Source organism: Varroa destructor, unplaced genomic scaffold (genome assembly GCF_002443255.2).
Source record: "Varroa destructor unplaced genomic scaffold, Vdes_3.0 BEIS01000002.1, whole genome shotgun sequence".
Lineage (NCBI taxonomy): Eukaryota > Metazoa > Arthropoda > Arachnida > Mesostigmata > Varroidae > Varroa > Varroa destructor.
Window position 1 is genome coordinate 26,398,908 of NW_019211455.1, and position 22,513 is coordinate 26,421,420.

The window sequence follows — 22,513 nt, forward strand, 5'->3', positions numbered from 1 at the left end:
TTTCTTTCTTTCACACACACTTCGAGTCATTTTATTAGCATCAGTTTCATTCGTAGCTCGATAGGTAGAATTATACAATTATAAGTTATACAGACTAGTTGCGAGATAGATAGAGGTTTAGCGTGGACCTTTTACAAGATTCTTATATGTCGGTAGTACATAATTTTATATTTAAGCAGCAGCTTTCTTTGTAGCAACCAGTTCACGTAAATTGTCCTTACTCTCCCTGAGCTCCGATTCTAGATAGGTTTTATTAAACACGAGTTGATTGATTCGGTCTTCGGCGGCTTTATTTCGCGCTTCTAATTTAGCCTTGGCCGCTTTCTTGTTGCTAAGCAAAAACCTGGAATGTTAATAGCAACATTAACAATAATAAAACCAAATTGGCATTAGCATACTAACAGTTACTATTTGTAGTTAATGATGCAAACGGCGTGGATTTTTCAAACATACAAGATTTACTTTGGATAACATTGTAATAATTTTATGACTAATTATTTAGTTTCTTTGTTGAATTGTGTTACAGTGTCAAGAGTATCCGAAGTGAGTGTGCAATTCACTAACGGCAATTTAATGGAAAAACAAGCCTTACATTCGTCCAACTGAATCATACATCCGCGTATCTGCCGGGTAACTAGAGATGACTGAATTGGCAATATTGCTTTTCCGAATGGAGATATAATGCGATTCTATCTGAAAAGTAAGGCAAGTAAAAAAAAAACAATAGAAAGAAATCGAAATATTTTTTATTATGAAAATCTGTAGTTTTATTCTTCTGTTTCAAGCCACTGTTGGGTTAGTTTTCATGTATAGCTGCATTCAGCATTATCTGGAGCTAAATGGTGGAACAGGTTCGATACATTAAATGTTTTATACAAAATCAGTGAAATAAGGAATAAAGGCGATAAACCTGCTACTGCAACGCTGGTAAATTAGGTGTTGAAAACTTGCCTGCATATCTGCCAGCCGTAGCTTTCGTTGCGTATCCACCATCTTGCTTTGCAACTCCTGGAAAGCCTGAGACAATACAAACGAGAAATAAGGCAGAGCCAAAGATAGGTCGGGTCAGCGTAATTTTAGAAGGTAGAATAAGTGGGCTGCACTAGTCAAAAATGAAGTAATTTACACAGATTGAAAAATATGTACGAATCTGAATATATTTAATTAGCTCGAACTAATTAGAAATAACAACAATGAAAAGGTGATAGTTCTGTCTGGATTTAAATGTATTTGGACCATAGCGTTGTTTCAAAACGGTTTAATCAGGGCAATATATGGGATGAAGCACAACTTATTACTGAAAGCTCTAAAGTGTACAAATATAAGAAACTGTTTCAAAGGCTTCCAGTGCATATGCACGGTTTGCACGACCATGGAAACGGTCCTGCGCGTTGTTACCATTATCAGCTAGACTATGTCGAACTAGACCGAGTTCCAAAAATCTTTTTTAAACTATTTGAACTATATCATTTTGTAATGCCTTATTAGATTTTACGATTGGAATATGAAAAACGTACGATCCATAATCTAGAACAACACAGTAAATACACTCATTCGTATTTTCACTGACCACAAATGCTAAAGTGAATTGTAAAGCGCAGTATATCATATTGGGCCATACCTGTTTAAAAAACGTTATACATTGAATTTATATTCCGTTTGACGCAAACGCAAAGTCCGGCAAAGCCTGTTTGAAATGATGGTTTAAAGCTTATACATATCGTTTTTAAAAGCTTAATACAATCATTAGTACTTTCCAGGTTACGAAACATTCAGGTATGCCACTCTGTTCGTCTGTCGTTATGCCCTCTTTGTTTAGACTCAGATGAAAGAAGACATTTTTGAAGGCAGGTGGCGCGACAGCACCGATTAAGTTCACTAACTGGTAATATAAAAATACTAATTATGTTTATCTGCGTACAATGGTTAACTGAATGAATTTCCGGTGGATCAGTAATAAGCTCGAACGTCACAGCACGTTCTAAGTACACATCATACCATTGGAAGGCAAAATGCTCCAGCAGTGTTATGTTCTAACTAAATTCGCTCGATTACTACGACGTTCTTGGTTACTTTTTTTCACACACAACATCGCCAACATTTACTAGTGATTTGAGAAATCGTCTAAAAAGTCTTACTTTTTTCAGTTCCAAATCAGGCGCTGGTATGGCCGCCATGATGCTGCCAGAATCTGTACTGTTTGGGTGGATTCCGCCGAATACTTTTTTTCAATAGCGCTTCGACAAAACGGCGGGATAGTAGCCAGTAGTGTACACTCGAACTATTGTGTGTTAAGACCGATGCAATTCGACGGAGGTGAAAGTCGAGCTGCTCCGGCCGTAGGCGTTCATTTACACTGGAGTCCCTAACTCTGTTTTGTCCTATACCAGCACAAGTGCTGCGGTTTATCGTAAACCCCTGAGTCGCTGGGCGCGTTGGTGGTGTCGAGCGCTTGCTTTGAGTGAATAGCAGTGCAGTTCGTGGGTGTCGAGGTCGCAATCGGTGCCGCTATTTCGGCGTATTTTTGCGATTGAAACGCTAAACGTAATCAGTGATAGCTTGGAGATACAAGAACGTCGAAGTTAGCTGCTAGCCAAAAAATGAGTCCACTCTACAACACGGCTTCACAATAAGGCAAGTTTGAACAGAGTGCGCTGAAAAAGTTTGCTATCGAAGCATGTGCATTTTGACTTTGTTGAAGTGTCAGAAAACCGCTGTTGCTAGAATCGGTAGTGAATCAATGACATGATGATAAAAGGTTTGCGATGTACGAATTTACCTAAACTAAACAGAAGAAGTTTCATTCGATTGACATGTATAGGGGAGGAGGGCGGGGTAAGGGGCGCAAAAAGGCTCATAGTTGACCGCTGAACCTTTTACTTTGTTCGAAAAGTTGTGCCGTAGTTGTGAAACAGTCAGGCTGATTGGGTTATGAATTTTGTGAAAAGTTATATGTGCACGATAGATAAAACTATGGAATGCTTATGCGAACGCGTGCAAATAAATATGTGCGTATTTTGCGTTAATTTTTTTAAATCCCTTTTTAATTTACGAATGGCTCTGCTTTTTAAATGTTTTCTGCCTCGCAAATGTGAAAATTCAATGCACGATGATCCGTTAGGTTCCATTTCTTCAAAGTTGTGCTTGTGCACACTAGAATACTTCAGGCCTATTCTAATCGAAATACATAATTAAAGTATAATGTTTGTAGGGCGGATCCATACGATCGGGACGGAGAACACAGCTCGTTTAAACAAGACCAACTCATTGTATAGTAAGTAAAGAACTTGGCGCGCGGATTCCGACAGCATCATCTGCTATAGCGGCGTTTGACTTGGAAAAGTAGTAGAAGCATCGTAACTTGTCTCAGTTCTATTTATGTTTCATAATGTTCCCTTTTGACAGTTCAGAGTGAGGCTAAAGACAGCTGAAAACGAGTGCCAGGAGCTCCCTTTTTATTCCGGATGGCTTCAAAGATCATAAAGTTCGTGGTACGGTTATGAACTGTTTATTTTAGATGTAGTCGAAACTTTACTTAATGTGGGTGCAGCACCTTCTAATTCACATAGCGCTGCACGTTTGGTAGATGAATTCTGCGATTTATTTGCACGTAGAAGCACGACAGAAAACTCAGGCAGGATTACACTGCTTGCAGAATCGATACGATATGAGTATCTGACTCATCATTCATACTTTGGTTGACTGTTGTCACCTTTTTGTCGAGACATGCGTAAACATAAACATACCTTTATTAATATTCAAATGTTAATAATTAAATATGAACTAGCACGGCCGGATCGCGCTCTTTCAGTTCGAGTAATAAGCTAAGTGGAAAAAAATGTAGAATCTTCATTACGATCCATCGAAGATATTTTCAGATCTTTTGTCACTCAAATAATAAATACAATAGTTACACGAAGCTCAGGTGGTGAGGTTGCAGTAAGTTGGATAACTGGATCAGCTGTGCGTATTCTTTTCACTCTGTTTATGATAGAATAGGATGCAGCCTATTGTTACACATGAAGCTTTACTGCCAACAAATTCGACGCTATCATTACTATGCTATTGTTACAAAGTTTGATTTGTTGTCTCATATTCCACATGTTTTTGGCTTAGTTTGTCAATAGATTCGTCAATTTATGTTATAACGCATTGAAACAGATAGGCGGACCGTAAAGGAGGTTTCAACCGCTATCGTTCTGAAACCATCGTCGCTTGTCAACACGAAGCATAATAGTAGAGTGCAATAATATATATAGAAAGGATAGAAACTCTATCTTGAACGGGTTGTTAAATTAAAATTAATGCCTTACTAAAGCCGTCAGTAACGGTGATGGGTTTTGCTCAACCTAATTTAACCTTTTTGTTCTAGTCGAATCTATTAATGTATGGTAACTACTGGAACTGAGTACGCCTTTGCCTCTGTGTGTACTGTACGCGATGATAAAACGTTATTGTTTTCGCGTCATAGATAAACTACGTAAATAATACGAGTGGAGCGATTGAATGCCCCGTCGTTTGTTACCCTGAGCGAAACTCGATTGGCCAGGTCTTCATTGCATCGTTAAGAAGTTGGAAGTTACACACGTATCTCTAGTAAACAGCCTACGATAAGGATTAAAAGCAGTAAAGCTTTCGCTATAAAAGCCCACTTAACATTGATAACTTTTCTGTGGCAGAAAAACAGTTTATATCAGTTTCGCGAAAAGTTCTGCTCTAAGTTTACATAGCACATTCGTGAAACTTTCAAAATCTGTAAGTTTGGGTTTATAAACGGGCTTCTGCTCTACAATCTTTTCCACTGTAGAAGTTTTTTGAAGGTGAAAAATCAGTGATACATTGTTATTACCGATCAAAATACGTGTTTGATTTATACGAAAGTTATATGTCGCGAGAATGTTGTTTTTCAACTTGTTTACATTCGTGTTAGGCGTGGTAGCTAGAGTATATATATGTACTGTCAGAACGCTATAAGGTCATAAAATCCATGACTAAATTTTAAATACTCACACCCGTCTTATTTGAGACTACTTGCTTGCAAGATTACGACTTATCTCAATTCACTCAGCCCAACAAATCTTTAATCATTTTAATTGATGACATCTGCCCCTTGCGGAGGAGCGAAATATGCATACATAAATGCAAAGCTAGTAATCAAAATTTGCAAACGAATCGTCTATAGTTCCACTAATGTCATGCAAGAAACTGTGCATAAATCTTGTAGCGTTGCTATTACGGCACTTGACCTTTTGAAAGGCGTACTATTAGGCCCGAACCACGTGACACGATGGCCTACAGTGAGACACTTAGCGTCCACTTAGCAGCTGCTAACGGGGTTGAAATAATCGTCGTAATGGTTCGGTTTGTCTACTTCTTTATTTCTGCTTAACACAGGCGTTCAGCAGCAGCCCACTGTCAACAGTCGCAGAGAGAGTATCTCGAGTCTAACAGGTTCTATCGCTTCTCCGCCTACTTCAACCGCAGGGAATTTTCTTTGGGCTATGTATATCCACTATCAACTAAGACTAGACGAAACAGTCCGTAGACCGACTGACAAGGGCAGTCTCACAGCTTCTTCTCCCGTTGCTCGGTGCCTCGTCTCCCCATGACATTAATCGCTAATGGCAGCATGGGGGCGACCTGGTAAAATGGGCTGATATTAGTGTCGCGTGCATGACAATCAGGTGCGCGGTGCCGGGCTAGAAGGCACCGTTTGTTAAATAGCAACATCCCTTCCCTTCTTCCTGGATACGCGTAAATGCGTTGAGTCTTTCATGCGAAGGCGTACAATTAGCGAAACCTATCCGACCACCGCAGTGTATAACCTATTATTATGACGTAATGAAAACTTGCATTTTCAAACGTGCATGTGGAATCAGTCATGTTCCTGATGGTTGGCTTTAAAAGGGGCTATTTTTTCTGTGGCGTAAAAATACGTTTCTATCTCGCTGCAATTTACAAACTCACGTATATAAACGTACTGCTCCATTGTGTACTTTAGGGACTTCTCACCTCAATTCTTGTAGTATATATATATATATATATATATATATATATATATATATATATATATATATACATATAAAGAGAGAGGGAGACAAAGTTTAATATTGATATTCCAAATCATATTTTTTTCTAGTATTGATTTCTCCAATCTCATACATTTGTCGATATTACTATTAGCTTAGTACAAATCATGTACCTAGTATAATTATGTATCTATCCCTTAGAGCAAATAATATAAAAAAATTAGAGTAGATATTAAGATGTTTTTTAAATCAAACCTGCAAACAAATAAGTTTCTGTATAGATGTATTTAAGTAGATAAAGGCACCACGATCAACTAGTTGTGCTGGCAACCTTTGTTAAAATAAAAGCTACCTGTTCTGTTAAAACTAGTTAGTATTCAAAGTTATTGTTATGATTTGAAAAGAATCATTCAACAAATTATCTAATTATGTCAATTATTGCCACGCTAATTAAAAACTGTCATTGAGTTCGGTGCTGCTTAAGGATTATCTAAGGGTATTTTTTCCTATGTGGTTGTGGTGTATTACAGGATGCTTATTTTTATCGTAGTATAATGAATATACGATACAAATTAGTTGTATCATAGGGAACTCTTAATGATGTTGATGATGTTTGAATATGTTAATTTTGTGATGCCCTTTGTGTAGTAATGAGATGATAAAATAGAGAAATATATACCAGAGCTTATATATAACGATGGGAATAACATACACCTCCATTGTTGTCCCTCTTAGCCAATCACTTTATACACTGAAACAAATATACAGGTAAAATATATATGGTCACAAGTAGATAGATTATGATTGCCAAAATAGGAACGGAAATTGCTCCTATCTACGTTTCGCACCGTTATATGTGCGGTTATACAACTGATTTTTATTTATCAAGTTCAAAATAAATAGTTAGTAATCAATCCACTCGATCTCCCTTGCTAATTGAGATATGAAAAATAACCTTTCAGTATTCATCGGTGTGTTGACGACTGTACGCGTTGATTTTCAGATGTCATCGTCGTTTCGCTTATCGCCATTGCCACCAAAAGAGAGCTCCCCTGCCCTGGCAGACGCGAGCCAGGTGTTGGCCGCGGCTCTCAAAGAGATGGATAGCATCATTGCTTCTGCTGAAATTGATAATACTCACGAAGCGTCTGACGCCTACAATAATTCTCTCGAATCACTAGAAGCGCCGAGAAAGCATAGAAACAACTATGGAACCGCTATGTACCGTTCGCTTGAGCGTCCGTCAAAAAGTCGTCCTCGCTCTCCATATGCGTCGCTCGAACCAGCTAAACCTGTGGTGCTTGAATCACCTGTTTACAGAGAGTCGCCAGTCTCGACCGGGCGACTACTTCCATCGTCTATAACCTCGGACACTACAGGAACAGACATGTCGGACCTGTCAGAACTTATGACTCTCCGTAATGAAAACATTGACCTTAAAAAAGAGCTCTTTGAAATGCAGCAAGCATTGGCGATGCAGCGCGCAGAATCCGAAAGTCTTAGTCAAGAATTGCAACGAAAGCGTGCTCAGCTAGAAGCCGCTGAAGAGCAGCTGGCAATTGAGGTACGAATGCGTAAGAAAATCGAATCTGAGCGGCTCCAGCTAATGACAGATGTGCCGGCAATGAAACTTCAGCTGATGCGTTCTGAAAAGGAGCGGGTGGATTTGACAGCCCGACTCAAGAGCCTGCAGTCGGGCTTCCAACGAACGCTAAGCAACCTGACGGCGGCTGATCTATCAGGCGTTAGAAGTAGTACACCAACGCGGACTGGTCATTCTAACGCAGAAAAACCTCCTCTACCAAGACCAAATATGAGCCCCGTCTTTTCAAACACAATAGCCGCTAGTCCGTCATCGCAACGAAAAGCGAACAATGAACGCTTTCAGCGATTCCCTCAAGCAATGTATAGTACTTTACCTAGAAACTACAAGCCGCCTACAAGCGTCAGCAAACAAGAAAAGAGTACCAATGTGAGCTCAAATGGAAGCAGCAGTGCGAACGTTAGCGACGCATTTGAAGGTAACGGAGAGCTTCGGGCTCTTGAGGCACGAAGTACTTCCGCTCCAGAACTTAACAATCCTGACCGAGCCATTGGTATCAAAGGAACAGTAAATGGCTCAACTCTGATGCAGCCAATTATCAGCCATACGAGCGCACCGCGCAAGATACTGAAACTTATTGGAAAGCTTTCGAGAAGCAACTCGGCATCAAACTCATCAATAGGCAGTTTCAAAAGAAACACGTCGACGAGGGCAACGGCAATGCCACGGCTGTGCGGATGGAAATCAAATGAACATCTAAAGCGGCCACTTGTCAAATGGGACAAAAAATGCATTGCAAGTTTCTTTCAGCAGTTAGATTTATATGATTTATATGATAGTCATCTATTGGCAGTTCATACCGGCGAAGCCCTTGTACAGTTAATCAAGAGCGATTCATTTCAATCGACCATTAAACATCCGTTACATAAGCGAAAACTATTGCTAGCTATCGAGGTCTTTGTCCGAAACGATTCACTACTAAAAAGCGCAATCTGTCTAGACACAAAATGGGCTTTGTCTTGGCTTGATGACCTTGGGTTACCCCAGTACACCGATGCCTTTCAGGAGGCTCAGGTAGACGGGCTGATCTTAAATAACATGACGCTTGAAGACGCTGGCATTCTAAAGATAAATTCGCAGTTAGGTCTTTTGAGTCTGAAATGGGGTATTTATGTGTTGCGGTCAACGAATTTCGATCCTGGCTGCCTGAAGCGGCGGTCCGCTGATACGAAAAGAAAGGAGACGATAGATGAGGTTTCTTTGTGGACAAATCACAGACTAATGGAATGGCTTCGCGACATTGATCTAGCCGAGTATGCGCCAAACCTTCGCGGATCCGGTATCCACGGGGCTCTGCTTGTATACGAGGATAGCTTGGGCGAAAAGCTACTGGCGGAGCTGCTAAATATTGCGCCAGCCAAGACGCTTCTACGGAAACATTTGACGCAACAGCTAAAAAATCTATTAGGTGATGCTATTATCCAGCGTAAACGTGCGGCCGAGGCGACTTCGACGGTTCCACTGTCCCCTTCCACGAAGATTAAATTCCCTAAAGGAACACTGGGACGCCGCTCGAAGAAGAAGTGCGATCAGACGTTAGTTTGCCCATATGATCTTGCAGGTTTTTTGCCATCGAGCAGCGTTGACGCGATGACAACCTCGATGTCAACAGTAATGACATCATCGACGCATAGCAGCCTCTCGTCGAACTCAACACTGTGAGGATAGAGCGTGTTGAACAGATGACCGCAAGTGAACGCTGTTACGAGACAACACAATGCTCGCAATGCACAATGCACAATTTCGCCTATCTTTAGTCACATCTCGTAGAAAATGTTGTGAGGTGTCTAATCGCCTGTAAAAATCTATACGTGCACATATTACGCAGATGTATCGGAAATTTATGGCAACTATAATTAAATGTGACAAATATCAAAATTCAACAGAGAAATGACACTACGTACGCAGATGGCGCATTTTTTTAGCTGGTATCGCGCGGTACATTTACTTACTTATGAACAAATATACCTTGTGCTTACATTGTAAAGCCAACGACTATTTGACCAAGAGCAATTTCCTGCGCCCAACTGCAATTGTCAGTTCGGGGTAGTTCAAACAGGCATAAACGAGCCTTAATCAAATGTATTCTGATATTGTCCCTGAGAATCGGGTGGCACATGGATGGAAATGACGGAAGGTGATGCAATAATCGGGAAACGAATTGTGTAGAACGAATCCATGTATTAAATTTGTGCGAAATGTGCAAACCGTTCGACTAAATCATTCTGTTTTCCAAGCTTCTTTATTCGCTCACCCGTTGTTGGCGAATTTTTTTCCCTATTTTAGACTAGCAGCAAAGTTATTCTATACAACAAACTGGCACGTTGGCCTTAAACTTTCAAAAAAAGGAGCACACAGACTGACTATGTAGATATACGCGAGAGTATGTTTTGCCCTGTTCACACGGAAACATACTGAAAAAGTATAAAAAAGAAGAATTATTTCTACCTGAATATATATATATATATATATATATATATATATATATGTAACCATCATACTGATTAAGTACAATTAAGGATAATAATAATCACTATTATTATCATGAAGAAGCTATACAGCGTGTCTATATACTGGATAAACGGTAGCCAACGATAAAGGAGAATGCAGTTACGTTAAATGACTGATTGACCGAGTAATTGTACTTGGCGAAATATTGTGAGCTGTAAAACGAGAAGGAAAATCAAAATAAGAAAGCCAATAGAACAATGGTTTTACACTGTTTATCGTCTTATTTGAAGTTAGACCTGTAACTGGATAGAAACCATGTCATTCTCACGAAAGCTGTTAGTGTATAATCACAGATGACTAAGACATCGTTTTTGTGGGTAAACCAATCAGGAACATCTCTATGATGGAGAATTTTTAAAACGACGAGAACAGTTAAAACATAAAATTTAGGAAAAAAATAATAATTCATAGCCATAGTGTTGTTAATACATTTAATGTGATCTATAGGTGAACACAAGTTAGATAAAAATAAATAAGTATCAACCGCTCAGAAGTTGAAAGTATTCTCGTTTTTGTCTGTTCTAGTATCTCTGTGTATTTAGTTGATTTGAGAAAGACAGTTTCACCTAATTATTGGAACTGGTTTTAATGCAACTGATTACGTATATCTATTCACTCGAAAATATAGCTAATTGTTATCGATGTGGCATTGGGGACGTCAATAGCAGTATTCGCAAAACAGCTTCACCTGTTCAAAAGCCTCGACTGTCCTTTATCAGAGTTTTGAGCAAGAGTGTTAACTCCAATAAATAAAAGATTTCACAGATTTCATCGCCTGTTAGCCTAGCGAAAAAACCTTTTAGCACTTTTTGTACTGAAACGATCTTTATCGAGGTCTTGTTTAAAATCCGTCACGTCTGATGGATGTCTCGGCGTTTTCTAAGGAACTCGTTTGGGTTTAATAAATGTACGGTGATGAAATGAAAAGGAGGAAAATTTCAAGGTCTACAAACGAGCTGTACCTGGCCCCTGCTGAACTGCTGTGCCTGAGAAAAAAACACTAGTCGGTGAGGCTCAGAATGGCTGCAACGGTTCCCCTTCAGGAAAACCAGACGTTTAGCTTAATTGAAATCGCGCTTTTTAACTGTTAATTTAAACTTGATTGTTACATGGTTAGAACTGATGGAAAATACGCAAATCGTGAGGTCTGTCATAGGTTCGTGCCAGCCGGTATATAAGATCGAAGATGTATTTTGCTCCCACCAACTGGAATAGATTACTATTATTAGTTAGTATAGCTCCTTTTCAATACACATCAAGTTGCAGTTTATAGGCCTGCGCCACGGCCTCGTTTTATTCTAGCTGAATTGACATTAAAAATTATTATAATAGGGCAGCTTCGACTTCATCCAGTATTCCACGTACGGTCCGGATGCGTACTAGGATGTTGGGGGCCTGCCACAGTAGACGAAAAGTGTCTATGGCACTTAGGCCCAGGAAAAAAAGTTACATAGAGCCAAAGGATGCTGCTTGAACAGTAAATCTAGCACCTCTTCCTTTGTAGTGCGTTTCTAAAGTTACTGTATGAATATTTTTGGAGAGTAAATAGCCAACATACTGATTATAAAAGATCTCATTTCTTCATTGTACATTATGGACTAAGAAAGCAAAAATCTTTATTTACTTATGCTTTTTAACAATCAACATCAGAAGGCTTCGTGCTCCTTATTCTAATAGCGTCCTTGTTTAGCATGTGAAAACGAGCTGCAGGCAAGCTGAAGCCTAAGAGATGGAGGCAACGGATTGCTCATTTCGAAAACGCTTGGATATGATACAGATGATTACAAACAGCAGGAAATATTGTCTCTTTGAAATTTGACGATTTCATCTCTTTCATATGCCTCCAGGACGGTGGCATCAGTATCTATGGGCGGTCATCGGTCATTTCAACATCGATTCTGTTAATGGTGTTCAGGGAATTCTAGTTTACAGCATTGCTCGTTGTTCCGAATAATCTTAGTGTACCTTTGTCATATTTGTTTTTGTAATTTTCTTAATTATACCTCTTAAAACAATTAGTTTATAATTAAGCACATCTAATAAATACCGCTATTGTCATTAGTGACCTCATGTAGTACACTGTTTATGTTTTCTCGGGATGAAATGCGTCTTCATTCCCAACGACTGCCTTTGGATATTTTAGCCGTATTTAGTAGAATTAGCCATAAAATGTCTAGCTGTAAAGGTATGCGAACCTGACGCCCTATGTGCCAGAATTTTTTTTTTTTTGCATTTTATTTTACCATCTTTAACAAACTACTAGCCGCAGTGGTGAGTATATCACTTTAATTATTATGGTAGCAGCTCAATGCAATACAGACGTCTCTTTTACATCGTATGGTACGTTCCGCTTGGTTGACAAGTCGCCTCTTGAACCTGTTTTCGACCAACGATGTAGAAACTGTAACGTCTGTCGCCTCAGCGAAGTTCATGAAAAACTCGAACAGCAGGTACTGTACGGCAGTCAGCGATCTTAGCAACAGCGATTCGGTTACTCAAAACAATACCTTGTTGTAAAACTCATTTTGTTGAAGAGTTCAATACCTTTTTGATAAAAGGGGTCACCCTAATCGATTGACCGGCTAATTTTGACTGATTGTCTCCTGCAAGCTATACTGTCGAAAAAGAGATCTATAGACAAGGTAGTATGTCTCATGTCGTTAGCCTTCAGTAGCACATAATGGAGTACTCGAAGCTCAATTGTATTTGGTAGATATAAGTAAATAATTTTCACAAGGGCCGTGCTGTGATGCTTCGTACATGAATCGGTGATCTGGCCGTTATCATCAAGCGAACTGGCACCGTCATCGCAACGTAGACCTTCCGTTATAAATTAACCGACAAAGACAAAAATAAAAGCTACCCGAAAATGAGCAATTTTTCATCAATAGCTGTGTGCTTATGGTTCTACAGCTTCTAATATAACATACAATGGAATAAACAGTAAATATTTTATGAGTGAACGAATATAAAATTAAGTATCACAGTTACCAATTGTTCTTATGTTGGCATCAGAATAAAAACACACTCGTGGAGTCATCCATTTAAGGATTATCTTAAATTAATAAATCAATGATTAATCAAGGGTTACCTTGTGCAATTTTATACATTTATTTATTTGTTGGAAAAAGTTCTACCAGTAGATTGAATCACGAAGTCAACGGCGGCGTCCGTGAAGTAACTTTATCGATGAATCTTACTCAACTGCATCGTCCGCTCAAACAAGCCGGCGTCACAAACCAACGCGGCTAATAGGACGGGGTGGAAAACAAAATCAGTGGATTTTCGTCTACTCGTTGGCCAGTCGATGTTTTACGTGGATGTGATCCTGTCTTAGCTTTCTCTAAGAAATACCAAGTAGTTTCCGAGGCTCCTCCGCTTCCTGATCTTGGATCTTTATGGCGTAGCCATTAAAGCCCCGTAGGCTTTTTTCCTTGTGCTGATACTTTGGCCGCTGCTACCACAGGCTTAACGACTGCTTCTGGTCGCCGCTCGAGTCACTATCATACTGTACACCACTGGTTCTCCTATGTGTAAAACTTTCTTACTATGTTGATCTCGTCGATCGACGAAAAGGGTGCACGGGTGAAATGTGGGGCCTCGAGACATGGAGAGACCCAATCGAAGTGGAAGGCGTAGCCCGATGCATGCGCGTGCTTTTTGCTGCCATATGATATACATTGTCGATGTGGGTGTGCTTGTGTGTCTGTGTGTGTGACAGCATGCCTGTTTCTGTCGACCCAGCAGATATTGAGAAATCTATTTCCCTATAAGGGAAAAAGATTAGCAAAATATAGACGCTAGCCATTCGCCCACCCGTCAGGAGCCAATCATTTCAACAGCTACCATATATTTTGTGTATTTGACTTAGAGAACTGTTCGCCGAGTTATAGAAGTAGCGATGTACGCCGACGCGGACGTTACTTTTTCTTCTACGTAACATAACGCCATCGCTATTGCTTCACAACACACATTACATATATATATATATATATATATATGAACGGTTACGTAGATAACAATTACGTAGAACCCCAAAGCTTATGTTATTGAACCATATGTCAATTAAAGCCATAGCCTAATAGAAGGACATGTCAGCATTTGTTTGTTGTTTTTGTTTCTCCATTCTCTAAGGCCTATACTTATTCGACAGAGCAATAGTTACGTGACTAGCCTTCAGATATAAAAAACAAAACACATCGTGATGAGGTTGCATGTTTGATTTTATTGCCATACAATTGCTTACAGCAACAGACTGCCAGCATTATGCATATATTACACGGATCTATCAATCCCATGCTACCTAATATTCATTATACTGCTTGCCAGAGCGATGTACTACGTTTACTTTTCCATCTGATTGTTTTTGCTAAAATAATTTGCTTCTATCGTCTCATATCCTGCGGTATCTGCCATCAGAATAACATGAATAGGAACTGATAATATCGATTTTTTATTAATACGAAATGGCACGTATTATGAATATTCGAATGCGTTGCCGATCTTTTTAGCCTATCGTCCTTTGGTAACTCTGTGACTACGAGCGGAAGCTTTTAGAAGAATGCAAACGTCCCGTTTCTCTATGAGGACAGACTACTGGCAAAGCTTCGGCGGGCTGCTGTGAGTAGCTGCCAACGATATTGACGTTTCAAATAATTCTTTTGCAGACGCTTCACGCGCTTTCGGTCTCTTCCCTTTATAACTAAGCCGACCGGTGTATCCGACGCGCATCGAATGATGTTCAATAACGTGTTACCATAGGTAAGAGTCAAAACTCTGTTTGGTGACGTTCTTGACGCAATATCCGTACAGCTTGTTTGACTTTTGATAAACGAGCGAAATACCTGCCTGCTATCATTTCGAAGCCTTATGCAAGATGAGGCGTTGGATCCTGTTTAAGCTGTTTATATCACTCACAAGGACAACGGCCTAATATACGAAACACTCGAGTACATCACACTTCTAGGCATGATCGCAGCGGAACCCAGTTAAGATCCCCGACAGAAACCAACCAATGGAACCGCGCGTTCAATATCAATTGTTGGCGTATAGTGTCATAGCAATGTTACACCTTGCATATCCTTAGCTAACCCAGTGCTTCTGTTACGGGTCAACTGACACACGAAAAATACAAACGACATGTAAGTTCATTATGCAATGCTAAGCAATAGCATATTGCCATAAACCATTGTAATACTTGGCAAAGATGTTTCAGCTGATCTTAATAATCTCATACGACTATCTCGTAGGTCAACAATTATCATTACTCCGTAATCAACTAGTTTTACATAAAATTACGGTAAGAGATACAAATTGCTCAGCTTGTGTGAGGTTTCCGGCATATCTAAAAATAATGGAACTAGTACCTGTTCTAACTAGTTAGTACACTGGGATATTGTTTGAATTTTGTTTCGGTCACGTGTCATGTTCATATATGTGGGTATAATGAAGTTATAACTATTCTCATTTTGGTTAGATACGAATATTGATGTACATGAGCAATCAATAGAAAATATGACCGACCGTAGGCACAAATTTTACACTATATTCAATGGCACACATCGAGATACTTTGTATGAAGGGGACGTAGGCAATCAGATTCGGTGGGTTGAACTACTTATATCGTATTGTATAATACACGCTACCTGACTGATAAGATGCTCGAGTTCGTGAATGTACGATCCGGTTAATAATGCGTACGTGCTACCATAAAATTGCTTCGGTTTTGATAAAAGTGAAAAGCCTTTCTTTTTTTTTTTAGCGATTTGGTCGGACATTATACGGTACAATTTGCCAGGTGAACGGTTCAACCCTTCTTGGTTCAAAGTTCACTTCGAAGCACCTTCACAGGGATATCGACCTCTTGCGGCCGCTGTTTCTTGCGCTCCTCGACAGGTGGAGCTGTGATAATAACTTTGCCTCCTTCCAATTTGGCCTTAAGGCGTTCGACGTCCGCTTCGTCGGGCACGGAAAATTGTCGGTGGATTTCTCTAAAATGCAATCAGGTCAGTTAAAAAGGTGTGCATCATCAGCATTTAAAGGGATCGTATTGGCTAAATTATACCAGAAATTTTTAGCACAATATTAAAAGGACTGAGTGGCCGGGTAGTAGCCCGGTCCAGTTCGCGGCTATGTGGTTTGGTATTATCTCGTTAGCTGTGATTTAAGCTAAGTGAATGTAAGTTTTATAGGCGAAGCCCGTTCCCTCTACGAATATCACATTGCTTCATAAAGTCTGAAAAAGTGTAAAAAAAGCTTTTCCCCGTGACAAAGTTTGCCATCTTGTTAAGTTAAAAATGATGTTTTATATGGTTGGCTAAGTTGAGGAACCAAAAAATCTTGTCTTTATTTATTACCATGACGTTGACGACTAATAATTTTCCCTTTTGTTTTAATGGAGCGCTAACTTACCGAGGGGTATATTATTCACTTTTTCTTTGAGCGTTTATTAAGGGCATGCAGCGAGGCTCATTTGATCGTCGATCGCAAATGGGACAAAAGACATTTCAAAAACAACTCAGCGTTATAGTTATCATGATAACACCGGCATAACATATTAGTTTATAGTTCGTTATGGAACGTAGATATCGACATAATGTTGGAAGTATATGGACCATCTTCCTATGTAAACGGTATCATTGGCGGCATAACTTCGCTTCTGCGCCTGTTGTTCTAGTCGTGGCCGTGAATAGCAAGAGCCTGCATTGCCAATTCATAATGACACAACCGATAGGCCCCTATATGGGAGACCTCAGTAAGCAGCCATAGACGAGGCTACCTATTGCAACTACGTGCCGACGGTAATTCTACGTCTGCGGGCGTTAAGGGGCCACTTTTGTGGCCTCTGTGATGTGGCAGTGCTACGGTTGCATGCTGTCGGCAAAATCCAATGGACGACGTCAGTACCTGCTGTGCATAAGTTAAACGATTCACTTCGTTTTGACCCGCCCTCACGCTCATACTTGTTAACATACCAACAATCTACACTGCGCAACATTGCACAAACCAGTAACTGGATTGTAGTGTTCAACAGTAACAGCATCAGCGGTGATCTCATGGCCTTGCGTCGGTATCGCGACGCTCAGGCGTTACCATCGTGACCATGAACCGCGCATTACCATAGATCCCTATTTCAATTATTTTTCTCTGTTGTGACACAAACAGATCCTCGTTATGCATTCCAACAGTTCCACGACAGCGCCCTCAGTTTCCAACGGCTGTCGCCATTTTGATTTCGTGTATCCGAGCGGTTTAGAGTACAATCATCATATGTAAAATTTATTAAAAGCAGGTTGCCAAGTTTATAATGCAACTATCAAAGCTCATTTTTCATTGAAACGTTTCGTTACAAGTTTCAATGAGCGGTGATGCTTGTGATACAAATAACAAACTAATACTGTTACAGATGTCCAAATCAGGCAGCGACCATTACCGACAGAACCTTATTCAATTCGAGCTGAATGCCAACAGTCCTGTTTTCGAAAAACTAGGTTTTTAGTTGGCGACTGACTTAAAACCTAGCTTGATAGGTAGTCCAACAGCCGGAAGCGGTAGAAAGGTATTGTTTCCTACATTCCTTTGGGCACGCCACAACAACGTTCTTTTTTCCTTCTTGATCTCTCGCGGCTATTAGTCGTAAAATATCTGTTTTCAAGATACTGTACAACTCTAGGTTCATGCATTATTCCAGGCCTAGCTGCCATGGAAAAGAAAGGAAGCTACGTGAAACTAGGCTTATGGCGCTTTAGGTATGATTTGCACTCTTGACTGATATGTTGTATTGGGCCATTACTGCTCGCCGCGATCAGGAGTCGTAAGCGTTGCGTTGGAGTACAAACGGTCTTTTGGCAAACGTGCCTAATCGCTAGTGTTTTTGTTTCGGACACTTTAGCAGGTGCTGCATGGCTCAAACTTTGTTACTTTCGCAGGACGTCAGTCGAGGGCTGATTTTAATTCCATGCTCAACAATGCGAACTTCAGGGACAGAAAACAATAAAGCAACTAAACTCAGCGTTGTGAAATAGAAATCGATCTATTATTTGATATACAGATGACGGACGCTTGTTGGAAGCTTTCCTACACTAGGAAATTCAACAGCTAAATCATGGGTGTACATAATTTGAAGTCCCACACCGCAAGTAGATTAATTTGTTCTTCGGACAGATTGCAACAAAACGTGGACTGACCTTTGTATTTGTGTATACGACAGTAGATAATACACACCTGCGCTCCAATGCCTGGATAATCGTCTCGCGATTATTTTTGAGACATCAACGATAAAAATAGCTTCATATTTGGCTGACTCATCGTTATAGGTGCCAGATATATTGCCGTTCAATACACGTTACGTTAATAATACGTTGAAAACAAGACGCCGAAACAGTATTCGCTGAAAATCTCTTCTTTTTCTTTTAGGGTTTGTCTAATGTCTTTGCAGTCCGTTGTCGGTTGGAAAGTAATAATTAGATCTCTATTGTCTTTTGTCCGTCGCGAAACGCCGACTAGGAGCAGCTTTCGTGAAGACGTTCACGTTCACAGGCTGACTTGGTTAGAACAGCGATCGATATAATAAAACTCTGTCACAGATGGCAAAATGACAGCCTAGCACGATTCTGTTTAGTAGGCAAGTATAGCTAAGGCTGAAAATATAATATTCTCTCAATTATTCTCAGAACAGAAGATCAGGCCAGTTGGCAATGTATCTAGACATCTATCGCGTTTGTCACTTGCCTAATCGTTATGCTTCGATGTTTCAGTTGTGTTACGCAAAGCGCTAATTATGCCGTATCCTCAAAATAGCCGTTGTGCAAGAGTGCTGGCTCAACAATACGAAATGTTTGCACGAACGGCACTTCTGTCTTATGAATTTCTATACACCATCTTGTTTGTGAAGGGCGAATGTGTTTATGTAGACCTGTGCCTTGCCATCCGACCTACCTGAACGAATAGTCCCGGCCGTCATTGGTCCGCTTTTCGCTTTTGGCTGAAAAGGAAATTTCGCGACCGCGAACGCGAACCTGTACATCCTCTGGCTCCGTCTTCTCGCCGGTTTCCAGCTCAAGTTTTAGCAGGCCACTTTTTGTGTCCTTCGAGAATCTGGGCTGTGGGGAACCGATTCGGTGTGGGAAGTCTGCGTTCTCAGGAAACATTGTGTCAAACATCCTTAAACGCCGCTGTGGGCTCAGAAACCCGCGCACCTGTGAAGTAATCGCAATTTTTATTAACAGCGGACAATCTGGTGCCAACTTTAATGTCCGTTCTTTTGGAAGTGTATTAGATTAGGTGTCGCTTGTTGTGTTGAACTTACATATAATGTGTATGTAAATGGAAAGTTAGCTATAAGAAGCCATGGCAACTTAATGAGAAAACACCAATGTCGTATTTCAACCTGTGCGCAAATACGACTAGTGAGCTTTCTCTTGGATCGCTTTTATGAACGCAGGACACACCCAATAAGCATTTCGATGCTAACGTTGTCAGGTTCCTTCGCCACGAAATGTGTTGCTCCCACCCTACCTCTCTCTAATCGGCTGACGGATATTCACATTTAATAACACTTTTTTATGTACTCGTTGGTGATTGAAATCGCTTGAAAAATAAAAGTACCAAAAAAAGAACGTATTTCTCTTATGAATACTAAAAAGCCCTAGTATCTACATTGACAAAAACCGAAAAACGGGTTCAAAGTGGTGAGCGCATTATTAAGAAACACGTTTGAGAGAAATACGTAGCATCCGCTATTCGATTTCACTTATGTGTGGAGGTATTATGTTTAATATTGGCGGTATACTCCTTTACGCTACCGCTAGCGAGACAGCGCCTCCCTATGGAACCGATGTGATCCTAATCAATACATAATCTGAACTATATTAATTAGGTTCAATTTTGACTACCGTAAAGAACACGGTCAACTCCAGCAACTGCCAAAAACCAATATGTGTATATACGTTACTGTATTTACCTGCAAGCGTTCGCACCCGGAAATGCAAATTCTAGAGAGAGAGCGAGAGAGAGAGAGAGGGCGAGGGGTTTATCAAAGCTAATTTTCATCGTTTAATCCGAGCTATACGCTTACGACTAGACGAGGTGTTTGTTTTGCTCTGCGGCAGATTTCGCTTATCGACGAAAATTCGATCTGACGACAGTAATCCTTTCATAGTTTGATGACGCCTGCTATTTGTGCTGATATCTATGCTTTTCATCGACTACGTACAAACACTGCGTTGTCGTATATCTTCTGTCATTCAGGAAGATGTATGGACTTAATGTATGATGTAAGAATTAACGCTATTCCACCTCAGTTTCTTTGGTACAATTAGCAGCGTATTTGAACTTCACTAATGTAGCAAACAGCCTAGCTAAATATGAAATTGTACAAATACAATGATCGTAACAGCAAGGTGCTAAAATTGAAGTTCTATTTATTGCGGTTATACAGCTACATTCTATAAGTTCTAGTATCACTGTTAGCAATTCCCTATGCGGCGTGTTTCGGTCGGTTTAGCGACACCGCTCGAATAATGGTCCGGAAAGGTCCTTTCGAACTCGCCATGTTTATACACATGTCGTGTGCTAATAAAGCGGGAGCTTCAGTTGAATGTGCGCATCGTCGTCAACACATTGACGGAATGAAACTTACATCTCCGAATGTAGGCCCGAAGATCCTCTTACGTTCACGTATCAGTTCCTCGTGCATCTCTTCCATCTTCCGATCAAACCAATCCCAAAGATACGCACGGTCGCCAGTAGGGGGCGGCGCCGATGAGCCAGAACAGGACCCTTCGCGATGACCACAGTGCACGCACGCACGTTCTCGCCCATTGCTGTCCAACATTATTCCTGAATCTGTTGTAACCTGCTACAGATCTTCCAAAAGCACTCGAGGCTTCCCTTGTAGACACCTGCTTAGTTAAGTACAATATTAGTATTAGTCACAAACTTGTCCATATGGATATATGCCTATGTCAGATTTATGGTTCTTAGAGCAATTTTCCTTCGATGAATTCTCGAGCTGATCCTGATGGATGTTCTAACATCGAATAACTGAAGCGTTTACAACAATTTCTTTGCTGAATACAGTGGCAAGGTAAAAAGGATAGGGATTCACGCGCACCTGCGAGGTGAGCAAGCTCGAACTTGAGTTAATAGCGTAGCTTGGCTGGCTTTAACGCTAACCACTTGTGTGGAAAGTTCGTTTGTTCGCTCACTCCATCGGTACATCAGACCGTCTCCCTTCAGACTTAATCAGATGGTCTTGGCTACGTCGATATCGACGAACAGACGAATCAGCTTTGGCTCTACAGGCCACTGCCTCTGACTTACGTCAACGCAAGGGGACAGCGTAGGACAGAGGCGCATACTACTGCTGCTAGCTGGCAATTTGTTGGCAGGGCGATGGTTCACACGAACAGATATCTACGACTGCCGCTGCTCCTCCCGATTAATGCCACCGATACTGAACACAAGTGCTGTTGCAACAGCTACCTTGTCGCTGCCGCTGGCAACCATCTCGAAAAGAGACGGTAATCCTGAGGTACCCTCACTTCAACCGTCGGAGCGGACGAATAGACCTACCAGTGGAAAGGCCATCAAACACTAAACGGTTGTTAGTACGTAGGACCGATAAACGGGCGGCGGATCGTCTGGTTGAAGGGCTGGCTAGTTCACTATGAGCGAACAACGACATAGCCGTTGTAGTGGTTTTGGTGCCGACTTTAAACGTATCCAAATCGTATTAGCCGTGCATTCCCACCAGCAATAGCATCTGTGGCTTTATACGGCGCATCGTAATGCATCGAACGTGAAGCGAGGACCCTCCTAGTTCGTAGGATGAGAAGACAATGAGAGATTCTAGATTCTGACGAACTGACAGCTAACGAGCTGCTGTCGCTAATACACGTACGCGTAGTTCTCCTGCTGCTGGTTTTGCTGAACAAAATAGCGGAGTAAGAGTCTCGTGTCTTATGGCTGTTGCCATTACGGTCACTGAGGAAAATTCTGGTACGTTCAATTTATCGAGTGCTCTGCTGTTGCCAGCGTTCGTGTTTGGTCGAAATGCTGAGAAACGCTGCAAGCACCCAGTAGTCTCAGCTGATAGTCATTGGCTTACCCGCTTATTTTTATAACTCGACAAGTGAGCCAGCACACATTTCGTTCAGTTACGTATAGATATTATTGCCATTATTGTAGGATGAGTCCGCCTCCCGAGCTCGGTCAGCTGCACGAATCGAGAAAGGGCTACGTGAGGAAGGCATATGATGGACGTCGGCTGGACGGCCACGATCGCCCGGAAGTACAGGAGCTAGCGAGCGCCACCGAACCGAGGACGGCACAGTTCTGAACAATCTACTTGAACTCATATTTATAGCAT

The 22,513-nt window shown here is 40.9% G+C and overlaps 3 protein-coding genes across 13 annotated transcripts; 1 reads left to right on the forward strand and 2 right to left on the reverse strand.

Annotated features, from left to right (window-relative positions):
- Positions 1-2,292, reverse strand: Pfdn1 (prefoldin subunit 1). Of its 3 annotated transcripts, none has more exons than XM_022792654.2 (4): positions 2,139-2,292; positions 952-1,017; positions 593-693; positions 1-343 (listed from the first exon to the last, which is right to left on the reverse strand). In XM_022792654.2, exons 1-4 carry the CDS (start codon positions 2,175-2,177, stop codon positions 172-174), a joined length of 378 nt encoding a protein of 125 aa, XP_022648389.1. In that variant the 5' UTR covers positions 2,178-2,292; the 3' UTR covers positions 1-171. The 3 variants fall into 3 exon arrangements, with proteins under 3 accessions (XP_022648389.1, XP_022648390.1, XP_086837828.1); XM_022792655.2 differs by lacking the exon at positions 2,139-2,292 and adding an exon at positions 1,999-2,078; XM_086981702.1 differs by lacking the exon at positions 2,139-2,292 and adding an exon at positions 1,622-1,766.
- An 85-nt stretch (positions 2,293-2,377) lies between these two features.
- On the forward strand, positions 2,378-10,646 carry Liprin-beta (liprin-beta 1). 8 transcript variants are annotated; one of them, XM_086981672.1, is made up of 4 exons: positions 2,378-2,634; positions 3,198-3,274; positions 3,406-3,491; positions 7,033-10,646. In XM_086981672.1, the coding sequence occupies exons 3-4, from the start codon at positions 3,465-3,467 to the stop codon at positions 9,292-9,294; spliced, it is 2,289 nt and encodes a 762-aa protein (XP_086837798.1). In that variant the 5' UTR covers positions 2,378-2,634; positions 3,198-3,274; positions 3,406-3,464; the 3' UTR covers positions 9,295-10,646. The 8 variants fall into 8 exon arrangements, with proteins under 8 accessions (XP_086837798.1, XP_086837797.1, XP_086837800.1 ...); XM_086981671.1 differs by having other exon boundaries at positions 3,212-3,274; XM_086981673.1 differs by lacking the exon at positions 2,378-2,634 and adding an exon at positions 2,641-3,008 and having other exon boundaries at positions 3,212-3,274.
- Positions 10,647-14,348: 3,702 nt separating this feature from the next.
- On the reverse strand, positions 14,349-22,021 carry LOC111245402 (uncharacterized). Of its 2 annotated transcripts, none has more exons than XM_086981696.1 (4): positions 21,466-22,021; positions 20,783-21,044; positions 19,081-19,340; positions 14,349-16,133 (listed from the first exon to the last, which is right to left on the reverse strand). In XM_086981696.1, the coding sequence occupies exons 2-4, from the start codon at positions 20,975-20,977 to the stop codon at positions 15,965-15,967; spliced, it is 624 nt and encodes a 207-aa protein (XP_086837822.1). In that variant the 5' UTR covers positions 20,978-21,044; positions 21,466-22,021; the 3' UTR covers positions 14,349-15,964. The 2 variants fall into 2 exon arrangements, with proteins under 2 accessions (XP_086837822.1, XP_022649458.1); XM_022793723.2 differs by having other exon boundaries at positions 21,257-22,019.
- Between the last annotated feature and the right edge of the window lie 492 nt (positions 22,022-22,513).

What these genes read in the sequence shown, in the direction of transcription:
- LOC111245402 (XM_086981696.1), bottom strand. Translation starts at nt 20,977, where the DNA reads ATGTTGGACAGCAATGGGCGAGAACGTGCGTGCGTGCACTGTGGTCAT. An exon ending in TCGGGCCTACATTCGGAGAT is followed by an intron (nt 19,341 to 20,782) that starts GTAAGTTTCATT and finishes ATTACTTCACAG; the next exon opens with GTGCGCGGGTTTCTGAGCCC. An exon ending in GGCCGGGACTATTCGTTCAG is followed by an intron (nt 16,134 to 19,080) that starts GTAGGTCGGATG and finishes ATTGCATTTTAG; the next exon opens with AGAAATCCACCGACAATTTT.
- Pfdn1 (XM_022792654.2), bottom strand. Translation starts at nt 2,177, where the DNA reads ATGGCGGCCATACCAGCGCCTGATTTGGAACTGAAAAAA. An exon ending in CTGATTTGGAACTGAAAAAA is followed by an intron (nt 1,018 to 2,138) that starts GTAAGACTTTTT and finishes GTATTGTCTCAG; the next exon opens with GCTTTCCAGGAGTTGCAAAG. An exon ending in TACGGCTGGCAGATATGCAG is followed by an intron (nt 694 to 951) that starts GCAAGTTTTCAA and finishes CTTACTTTTCAG; the next exon opens with ATAGAATCGCATTATATCTC.
- Liprin-beta (XM_086981672.1), top strand. Translation starts at nt 3,465, where the DNA reads ATGGCTTCAAAGATCATAAAGTTCGTG. An exon ending in CAAAGATCATAAAGTTCGTG is followed by an intron (nt 3,492 to 7,032) that starts GTACGGTTATGA and finishes GTTGATTTTCAG; the next exon opens with ATGTCATCGTCGTTTCGCTT.